An 11,011-nucleotide genomic window follows, 5' to 3' on the forward strand; every position below is an offset into this window, starting at 1 on the left:
AAAATAAAAAAAAAAAAATATTAGACAATCAAAAAATTCAAAGTACCAACAAAATAATTGATCTTGTTTTTTAAAAGAGAAAAACAAACAGAGTTGACTGATAAAATCATTAACCAATCTTCCATCATACTTGACAGTTCCCAATAGATGACCACCGAGAAGCAAGAAGAGACGGCGAATGGGTCTAAAGAAGAGCCAGTCGAGTCGAAGGAATTGGAGCTGGCTGTTGATCATTCTCAAGGGAAGGGGGACAGGAACACTAATGGCGAGGCAGAACATCCTGACAATAAACATCCATCAGACAAGGCCAAACCTGATGGATACGTTGAAGGCAGTACAACAGAACAGGACAAACCAAATGGACAAGGCGTCGTGGACGAATCCACTGATGGTGAGAAGCCGACACAAATTGATAACGATTCAAATGCAAACAATTTTGAACACACAATTACACAATCGACGCCAGTAGATACACCCGTGAGTAGTCCGGCGGTTCCTCAATCTCCTGCAAGCTCAAACCATAGACGACAAATCTCAGTTTTGTCAATTGCTTCCAGTGCAACTGTGGACAACTCGCAGATCTTCAAAAAGAGCTTTGATTCAATTTTGGCGTCAAAGGAAGCTAAAAAGAACGAGCAATTGAAAGCTTCGGTTCAGCGTGCACTTGATTCGCTAAGCACCGCGGAAGAAAAAGAACCGTATCTTATATTCAATGCACTAAAGGCTTGCTGTGATACCAGTAGCATTGAGTTGAAATCAAAAGCGGTTGATTTGTTTGCAAAGTTATTTGATTACGCCCAGTTTGATGATGCTGCAGAGAAAAAGAAGCTTACTGATGAGTCGGTTAGTGTAATATCGTCTTGTTTTGAAGGTGAAGGAACGGACCCGGAGTTGGAATTGCAGGTAGTTCGTGCATTGATGCACTCAATACTTTTGATGCCTTGTCATGGAGCCTCCTTGTTGCAAGCTGTGAGACAAATTTATAATGTATTTATTTTTTCTTTGACGGCTAGGAATCAAGCTGTTGCTCAAGGAATCTTGACTCAAGTGATTGGAGCAATTTTTACTAGAGTTGAGGAGTCGAGAAAATCCCGAAGTCAAAGTGCAAATACTTCAAAGTTGAATTTCGAGTCAACTGAAAATGTGAGTCTTCCAGAGGATAAAGAAGAGGAGAGATTGACGCTATCACAATTAGAGCGGATCAATGACTCCTTAAACGACAATGACAGAGTTAATGAAGCTAGTAGCGCTACAGAGGATGATCAGGATTTGGAAGTAAAAGATGCATTTTTGGTATTCAGAGCCATGTGCAAGCTTTCTATAAAGACATTGGACTCCACAACGGTTGATATGAAGTCGCATTCAGTGAGATCTAAACTTTTGTCGTTGCACATAATCCACACAATTCTTAAAGAGCATATCGAAATCTTTTTGAGTCACGACGTGGTTATTTTATCGCCAAATGCAAATGAGAAAGTTCGCTTAATAAATGCCGTGAGACAATATATCAATTTAGCATTATCCAAGAACGCCGCATCCGATTTAGCTCCGGTATTTGAATTATCTTTGGAGATCTTTTGGATCATAATCTCGAATTTGCGATCCGAATTCAAAAGGGAGATTCCTGTCTTTTGGGATGAAATTTACTTTCCAGTGGCTGAAATGAAAACATCAAGTGCGCACCAGAAACGTTATTTGTTGGCAATAATCGAGAGGATTTGCAACGACTCGAGGTGTATCATTGAATTTTATTTAAACTACGATTGTGATAGTAATATGCCCAACATGTGCGAGAGAATCATTGATTATTTGACCAAACTTTCCTTGCAACGCGTAGAGGTTACACCTCAACAAAAGTACGCCTTTAGAGAAAATAGAAGGAGTGGTATTGCAGTTTATGACGTTGGCAAAGTGGCAAATCTAACCAGTAGTACAATGTCATCCAAGCCACCAGAGCCAACTGTTTATTCGTTGTTTCCTTTGGAGTATGCCTTGAAAATGACATCAATAAGTTGTTCCGTTGCCTTCTTGCGCTCCTTACACTCATGGGCACAAAAGGGTATGCTGAATCCCAATAAGTTGAAAATCATGGAACAAGGTAGTGAGTCGTATTTGTCGTTGAATCGCAACCGTTCTGACTCAAATAATACGTCACTGAACGTTACAAGAAATGCCTCTTTTGTCAATGGTGATGATTTGAATAAGACAGAAACCGACAAGATTGAACAGTTTGAAAATCAAAAGCAACGGAAAAAGGCATTACTTGAAGGAATAAAACAATTCAATCAAAGGGCCAAAAAGGGGATTAGGTATTTCTTGGACAAGGGTTTCATCAAGTCAGACACCCCTGAGGACATTGCAAGCTTTCTTTTAGAAACTGATGGTCTTGACAAGGCTACTATTGGTGAGTACCTTGGTGAAGGTGATGATAAAAACATTGCCATCATGCACGCATTTGTAGACCAAATGGATTTCGAAAATGCAGAGTTTGTTGACTCAATGAGGCGATTTTTGCAATCCTTTAGATTACCAGGAGAAGCACAAAAGATTGATCGATTTTTGTTAAAGTTTGCCGAACGATTTGTCAAGGGAAATCCACGCATGTTTGCAAATGCAGACACAGCATACATTTTAGGATACTCGGTAATCATGCTAAACACTGACCTTCATTCGCCACAAGTGAAGAATAGAATGACTCTTGAAAATTTTGTCATGAACAACTCAGGTATTGATGATGGAAAGGATTTGCCTAAGGAGTTGCTACAGAAGATCTATGACGAAATTTTGAACAATGAGATCAAGTTACAATCAGAACAACACGCAGCACTTATCGCAGGTGATTTACAAATTGCTCCTTCCTCTCAGTCTATTGGATTTTTTGGAGGGCGTGATCTAGCACGTGAAGCTTACATGTTTGCGTCAAAGGAGATGTCAACCAAGACCGAGAAATTGATGAAGAATTTAGGAAAGAAAGCGAAAGTTGATGACCTGGATGTCATGTTCTACGCGGCCACTAGTGTGTTGCATGTGAAGTCCATCTTTGATACGTTGTGGATGTCCATTTTAGCTGGATTAACACCTCCTTTCAAAGAATATGACGACGATGTGGTGACAAGGGCTTGTTTAGAGGGAATCAAGTTGTCAATACGAATTGCTTGCATGTTTGATTTGGATTACGCACGAGCCTCATTCATTGGTGCGTTGGTACAGTTTCAAAACTTGAGCAACTTTGAAGAAATGAAGCCAAAGAATGTGGATGCCATTTATATAATGTTGGACTTGGCAGTTACCGAGGGTGACCATTTAGGTTCGGCATGGAATCAGATATTGACATCAATCTCACAAGTTGAGCGATTACAGTTGATTGCGCAAGGAGTGGATAAAGATTCAATACCCGATGTAACAACTTCGAAGCTTATCACTCGAGGATCAACCGACAGTACGAGAACAAGCACGAGCACTGGATTCTTTAGCTCTTTCACTTCACAAACGCCTGCTCAATCAGCCGCAAACAAGTTTCATAACCAGCATCTTTCTCCCGAAGTTGCAAGATTATTGGTGAAGACAGATTTAGAAGTGGCTATTGACAAAGTCTTTACCAATAGTGCCAAATTAAATGGAGGCAGCATCGTTGACTTTGTGAAAGCTTTGTCAGAGGTTGCTAGGGGAGAGATTGATTCATCGGGACAAAGCTCCAACCCGCGAACATTTTCACTACAGAAATTTGTCGACATTTGTTATTACAACATGAATAGAATTCGGTTGGAGTGGTCGCAACTTTGGGCTACAATGGGCGAAACTTTCAATGCGTTGGGATGCCATTCGAACCCATCGATTCTGTTTTTTGCATTGGATTCATTAAGACAACTTTCAATGCGATTTTTCGAAATTGAAGAGTTGGCAAATTTCAAGTTCCAAAAACAGTTTCTCAAACCTTTTGAGTATGTGATTATACATAATCGATCATTGGAAGTGAAGGACATGGTGCTTGAGTGTATCAATAATATGATACTAGCCAGAGCATCTCAAATTAAATCAGGATGGAAAACCATTTTCAATGTTCTTACAGCTGCTGCAAAGGAAAACAAGGAGACTTTGGTGATGAAGAGTTACAAAATGGCTATTTGGATCAATAAGGAGTACGTTGAGGAAGTAAAGAGGCAGGACTCGTTTTCCGATTTGGTTATTTGTTTCACCACGTTGACCAAGAATGAAAGATATCAGCGGGTAAGTTTGTTGTCATTGGATGTCTTGTCCAGATTGATTCATGAGATTGCTCAATACAGTTTGTTTGATAAGGAAAATGACAATGCTGAACATCCCGATCGGAGTGAGTCGTTGAAAAAGCTTTGGTTCCCCATTTTGTTTGGCTTTTACGATGTCATCATGACTGGCGAAGAGTTGGAAGTGCGATCAAGAGCGTTGAAAAGCTTGTTTGACTTGATTATGGAATATGGAAAGTATTTTGATCAAAGTTTTTGGGATTTAATCAGTCGCGAGTTGTTATTCCCAATGTTTCAAGTTTTGGGAACCCATTGGGAATTGAGTTTGGATGAATTGAATGACAAATTGTCAGTGTGGCTATCTACAACGCTCATTCAAGCTTTGAAGAGCATGATTAATTTGTTTACACATTATTTCACGGAATTGAGTCACATGTTGAGTGATTATTTGAAGTTGATAATATCTTGTATCTGCCAGGAAAATGATACTATTGCAAGAATAGGGCGCGAGTGCCTCACCACTTTGTTGATTGACAACTCGGCCAAATTTAGCATTTCACAATGGGATGAAATTTCCGAAGCATTTGCTAGCTTGTTTGAGCTCACCACTGCTAAAGAGCTTTTCACCTTGGATCCGTTATATGAAGGACGAGAGGATGGTCTATCTATTACTGGAAATGGAGAGGACGATTCTCAATTGAAGAAAGAGCTACTTGATGATAATGAGGTTAGATTGAAAAAGTCTCGAGAAAAATCGTCGATTGTTGTGAAAAGTGTTTTGCAGTTGCTTTTGATCCAAACTTTGTCTGAGCTATTTGAAAATGATTTATTTTACGACAACATCCCATTTGAACAATTGATGAAGTTGGCTGACTATTTGAATGGCTCTTATCTGTTTGCCAAATCCTTCAATGACGATTATGATTTGAGGGTTAGATTATGGAATGCGGGTGTAATTGAGCGCTTGCCGAACCTTTTGAAGCAGGAGTCGTCATCGTCGGCAGTTTACATCAACATAATGTTCCGTTTGTATTGTGATGACGACAAAGCATCACCTGGAGACAAAAAGACAATTTTGACAAAGTTGCACGCATTGTGCGTGTCGATTGTTGAAAATTATTTGAAGTTTGATGAGACCAATCAACAAAGAAATATCAGTACTTGGAAGCCAGTTGTGATTGAGATATATGAAGGGTACGTCGAGTTGGATGATGATGATTTCAAGAAGTATGGTCCTGTAATGTACAGGTTGGTTTTGGAGTTGATGTCAAAGAATATGGCAAGTGATTTAAGAGTTGCAATACGAGTATTTTTAGCAAGGATCGGAGTTGATTTTGTTAAGATTGAAGATTCGAAATAGACCAGAGGCGATGATTAAACGGGAAGATTTTTAGCTTGTATGATAGAGCAAGACTCTGGTGATTCTATGTAGCTGGGCACACAGCGTCCGACATTGCTTGCATATGTACCCCCACCTCCCTTCTTACAAGATCATATCCTAATGTAGAAAAGCATCACCGGTAGCGCCGTAAAAGAATTGTTCTGCATATAAGCGCAAATTCAGAAGTCACAGAAAATTTTCATTTCTTTCAACAAACTTCTCTCTCTCTCTCTCTGTATCTCTGTCTTTCATTGAACAACAAAAAAAATTTTTTTCTTCCATTGAAATTTTCAAAAAAAATAATAAAAAAAAAAAAAAAAGAGTTTCAATTTGCACTCCTTTTATTGAAATAGCAAACGATTCCCAGTTATATTGACATTATGTCTTTTCAAAACAAAGTATGTTGTTTCTTTCTTGCTCTTTTTTTTTTCACTGTTTCTGTGTTTGTTGGGCTAGAATTGTGTGTCAATTGACTTTGCAAAGTGAGAGAGCAATGTTTGGAGAGTTATTTTCTTTCTCTTGGTCAGCCTTGTGTGTGAGTCCAATTTGAGGGTAGCAAAAGTGTTTGGTCATTCTCAGGGGTGATTCCAAAATGACACTGTGCCAATCTGCCTTAGATAACTTATCAAGTGGATACGGTTTGCAATTGACCATACTGGACAAGAGGGCAATTTGCTCTCTCGTGTGATCACGCTGCCAATTTGCGCTCGACGAAAGTCAAGTTTTCCTAATTTATCTCGTCCAATTTTCTTCCCCTCAGATAATAAACAACAAACTTCAAACAAAGGCGTAATAGCACAGTGTTACTAACTTATTCTACCAGAACTTGTACGACTTGTTGGGTAACGACGTTGAGGAAGACAACACAGCCAGTCTCCCAATCAAAGAGGTTGTAAAGAAGAACACTTCCTCCAAGAAGTCTGACGTTCCTCCACCATCAGCTGACCCTACTAAAGCTAAGAAGAAGTCCAAGCCAACTGGTAATGAAGGTGCTTTGAAAACCAAGAACAGTAACAAGGATGTCCCACCTCCACAATCTACTGCTACCAAACACCAGAAGAAACCATTTGACCGTCACTCAAGAACCGGAAAGACCGACTCCCAAAAGAAGATCAAACAAGGTTGGGGTAACTCTGAGTCTAGAGAATTGGAAGGTGAAGTTGAAGGAACCGAGGATGCTGAGCACGATTTGGTAGAAGAAGCCGAAGAGGAAGTTGACACCACTCCAAAGAAGTCTCTTCAAGAGTACCTTGCCGAACAAGAGCAAAAGCAAAAGGAGTTGGACGGAGCTAAGAAATTGAGAAAAGCCAACGAAGGTGCTGAAGAGAAATGGAATTCTGAAGAAAAGATTGAAAAGACTCAAGAAGCTTACTTTGCTTCTACTCATCAAAAGAAGACCAAGTCCAAGGCCCCAAAGGAAAAGGTTTTCTTGGAAGTTGAAACCGTTTTTGCCGATGAGCAACCACAAGAACCAAGAGGTGGCTTTAGAGGTGGAAAGAGAGGAGGATCAAGAGGTGGAAGCAGAGGTGGAAGCAGAGGTGGCAACAGAGGTGGTCTCAGAGGCGGAAAATCTTACAATGAAAGAGATTTCCCATCTTTGTAATTGACTTTTTTTTTGAAAGTGTATATTTTTATATTTAAATTGCAATGAAACCGCCATGTCATTTCATCGAGTGACTCTTTATATGTAGATGTGCTACTGAAGGCCGACTTGCTGCAACAACCACCCCCCTCCCCCAGTGCGGTGTGCTTCGCAGAGGTAGACCGAAGGGATCCAACGAACTCTTGTTAGGGGGGGGGAAAGTGAGTCCCGCTAGTTGCACTGTGTACTCGACAATTTGTCATATGCTCACCAAAAGTCCAGGCTGCACCAAAAGTGCGATTTTATCACATCCCCACACTCATTTTTCTTTTTCTTTTTCTTTTTTTTTTCCTTCTTTCGATTGCGATTACTTTTTAAAGACAGATCTGTGGCCTACAAGATATGTCGAAAGAGGAAGAAGAGTATCAAGAAGTTTTCCCTCCGGACTCTTCGAGCGAGTCCTCATCGAAACAGCATTACCGAGACATCGCACTTGGTTTAGTGAACAGCGCGGTACAAAGGGGTAACAACATTGCTCAACAAAAACCCGGAAGCAGGAGAGCTCTTGCTGCAAGTACTGCAACCACTCTTTTGGAAATGGGGATGGAAAGGTTCAACACCAATAATGGCAGGGGATTGCCATCGAACTTGACGGCTGAGGATATTCAACATATCGCATCCATGCCCGATTCAGCCGAGGATAACGAAAGCAAGGCGTCATCGTCCACTAATAGCCACTTTGCTGATCGTTTAATTGAAAAATTGCTCAAGTCTACTTTGCCAGAAGATATTCCGGAAAGAGAGATTTTTGAAAAACGGTTACGTGATCCTGAAAGAAACAAAAGACCTGGATTATCAATTGGAACTTTGGCATCGAATGTGAAGAAATTGGCCAGTAAAATGTCAAACTTTTTTGCACTACAGTATGCATTGATATATGTCATTACTTGGAAACAGCCAACAAAGACATTGAGTGTTCTTGTGCTCTATACTGCAGCCTGTCTTTGGCCACATTTAATCATTGCATACCCTCTAATTTTTCTTCTTTTTGGTGTTCTTATACCTGGGTACGTTCACAGGCACCCACCAAGACGCCTCGATTTGATTAAAGTAAAGAAAAGAGGACAATCCTTGCTCAGTTTTTTCAACTCCACCTCCGAGTCTAGTATTGTGGAAGATATGGTTGATGAAGACTACCTAAAGGAGGATGCGGAGATTGCGTCGTCGGGGTACTCAATATCTGACGAGGCATCCGAAATCACCATCTCGTCGACTCAAGTGAACTCTAGTGAAGCGAAAAGTGGCACTGGTCAAAGGGAGAAGAAAGAGACTGCAAAACACAGAAAATCCAATTTGGACTTGTTGATTAATTTGCGAGATTTCCAAAACTTGACTTCAGACTTGATCAAAGGCATGGATAAAGGAGAGCAATTTTATTTCGAGACTGCTGGATTCAAGGATGAAAGATTGTCAACTTTTATATTTTATGGTGTTTTACTTGCCACTTTTGCCACTTTGTTTCTTGGTCAATTCATTCCATGGAGAGCAATTTTTATCCAATCCGGTTGGGTAGGATTAATTTTGTGCCATCCAAAGGCCAAAAAGTATTTGGTTGACATGAGCAATACCAGGAAGGCTCGGGCAAGAAAAGCAAAAGAGGACAAGGAGGCTGAGTTGAGCCAGCATCCAGAACTGCAAGGCTCAGACGAGCTGCAAACCAAGTCAACTTTCATTGATGATCTTCTCAATGACGGGAAAAAGTTTGATCGTGATGACATCATCGTTGACGATGCTCCAGAGGTGAGGATAGTGGAAGTATTCCAATTGCAAATCAAAAGCATTTTGAAACACGACTGGTCTTTCTATCGGTACTCCACCACCATGTACGACACAGAGAACAAAACCAGGACTTCAGGGAAGAGACCTCAGGGAGTTGAGTACTTGTCAGAGGTGCTACCACCCCATGATTGGAAATTCGATATGGGTTTTGTTAACAAGTGGGTGTTGGATACCAATCCAAAAACGTTTATTGAGGAACGAAACTTGAAACCAGACTTGTTTATAGTCAAGGATAATGAGCAGGAAGGGTGGATATACGATAACATGGAGGGAGTCGTGCATCTGGACATCGTTTATGAGTTTAGAAGACGGAGACTATATAGGGAATGCTATAGGTATGCTAGGCCACACAAAAGGCCCAAAAGCGACTAAATAGGAATAAAACATGCCTTTCTTCCTTCTTTCAGTCATCTTCGACCCCTGGCATTCCAAAGAACAATAATTTGTAGCAAGGTGATTGTGGATCGGTGAAGTGGTCATATGAGTTATCTGTCTGTGTTCCGCAATTGAAGCAGAAACATGTAAGACACTCACTGCACTTCATTTTATTACATCCTTCAAATTTCTCAATGACAGCACCACATCCAGGACATTCTTTGAGATCGGTACCCTGCTTCAACATTTGTTCAAACAACTTGTCCATAGTGTACTCATCAACAGCTTTCAATATCTTATTTCGGCCATATTTTGCATTCAAAATCTTCTTCTCATGCGATCCCTGTGCCATGTGGTTATACGCTTCCAAATCATCTATTGCTATTCCTCCATACTTTCCATTATCGTCTCCAACTCTTACGCATGCCTTGAACCTTGCATGATAAGATTTTCGACAATCATTGCAGAATGCATACTTGCATTTTGGACACATGACCAACTTTTCATTCAAATCTTCTCGAAAAATAACCTCATCACAACCGATTCGAGGACACTCAACGAGCCTGCTCGGTAAAAGCTTGCCAATAAATTCATACTGCGATTTCTTGAAAAGGCTCAAATATCGCTGTATGGATTCAGCGGTAAGCAATTTTCTAAGCTTACTTGTTGAAACAGGTGGGGTGAACATCTTCATCACCATTTCTCTCACTCCTTCATCTTTTAATGTCCAGGTTTCCATTTTCATCAAATTATTTCTTGTGGTGATGTGGTTCTTGGTGCAAGTGTACTCTGGACAATGTACTTTATCTACTTCTCCTTGCGCTATATAGCAATCATTGCAGAATACGTGTCCACAGTCATCAAACTGTGTGCACCTCAGCCCCTTGTGTCCAACTTGACATATTTCACAATCAAACGTTTGACTGCAAAACTTTTTTTCCCTGGTTCTGAGATCAAATTCCACAATGTCATTGTATTGATCGAAATCGGAAACTTCAATACGGTGAGGTAGTAGCTCGTCTAGACAGGATTGCGACCGTTCTCGTAAGTGATCAATGAGACTAAACACCACTCGATCTTTGTAGTCTTGCCAAATTTGAAGCAACTGCTCTTCAACCTCCCGGATGGTGTTTTGGCTCAATACGGAGCATGATAGTTTAATCGTTGGTGGTTTCGAATCAGGGTATCCACCTGGTAAATTGAACTGTAGCTGAATAGGCGGCAAAAACTTGACCTTCTTAGATGCCAATAGTGATTCGCGTCCCTCTGCTCCTCTTTGAATCAAAGTTACAGACTTTTCCTCATCCACTTGCAATGGCAACTCTATGGACCCTGCAAGCTTGGTGTAGTCAACTTTTAGTTTATCAAAGATGAGAGAGCACGACTGTAGCTCTTGTACATTTGGGTCTTCGGAAAATTCCATATCATCGTCCATACTCAGTTGGTTCTTTACTCCGAAATGAGTCAAATCAAAAAAAAAAAAAGAAAAAAGAAAAAAGAAAAAAACAAAAAACAAAACAGCTTCCTTCAAATACATTGCATCATCCATCCCCACGTACACTCTTAATGGACGCCTTTTCCAAAAGGGTGAAAACTTTTGACGCGTTCCCA

The 11,011-nt window shown here is 40.4% G+C and overlaps 4 protein-coding genes across 4 annotated transcripts; 3 read left to right on the top strand and 1 right to left on the bottom strand. All coding sequences in view use genetic code 12, as the record gives it.

Annotated features, from left to right (window-relative positions):
- Positions 1-147: 147 nt before the first annotated feature.
- SEC7 (Arf family guanine nucleotide exchange factor) lies at positions 148-5,583 on the top strand (the record flags this gene model as incomplete). The annotated part of the gene is made up of 1 exon (XM_051754639.1): positions 148-5,583. The coding sequence occupies one exon, from the start codon at positions 148-150 to the stop codon at positions 5,581-5,583; it is 5,436 nt and encodes a 1,811-aa protein (XP_051606510.1).
- A 401-nt stretch (positions 5,584-5,984) lies between these two features.
- On the top strand, positions 5,985-7,207 carry KGF57_005064 (uncharacterized protein; the record flags this gene model as incomplete). The annotated part of the gene is made up of 2 exons (XM_051754640.1): positions 5,985-6,002; positions 6,428-7,207. The coding sequence occupies 2 exons, from the start codon at positions 5,985-5,987 to the stop codon at positions 7,205-7,207; spliced, it is 798 nt and encodes a 265-aa protein (XP_051606511.1).
- Positions 7,208-7,588: 381 nt separating this feature from the next.
- KGF57_005065 (uncharacterized protein) lies at positions 7,589-9,397 on the top strand (the record flags this gene model as incomplete). Its single annotated transcript, XM_051754641.1, has 1 exon — positions 7,589-9,397. One exon carries the CDS (start codon positions 7,589-7,591, stop codon positions 9,395-9,397), a length of 1,809 nt encoding a protein of 602 aa, XP_051606512.1.
- A 31-nt stretch (positions 9,398-9,428) lies between these two features.
- On the bottom strand, positions 9,429-10,835 carry KGF57_005066 (RBR-type E3 ubiquitin transferase; the record flags this gene model as incomplete). The annotated part of the gene is made up of 1 exon (XM_051754642.1): positions 9,429-10,835. The coding sequence occupies one exon, from the start codon at positions 10,833-10,835 to the stop codon at positions 9,429-9,431; it is 1,407 nt and encodes a 468-aa protein (XP_051606513.1).
- Between the last annotated feature and the right edge of the window lie 176 nt (positions 10,836-11,011).

The sequence above is a fragment of the Candida theae genome (genome assembly GCF_024610275.1).
Source record: "Candida theae strain CBS 12239 chromosome Unknown scaffold27, whole genome shotgun sequence".
Lineage (NCBI taxonomy): Eukaryota > Fungi > Ascomycota > Pichiomycetes > Serinales > Debaryomycetaceae > Lodderomyces > Lodderomyces theae.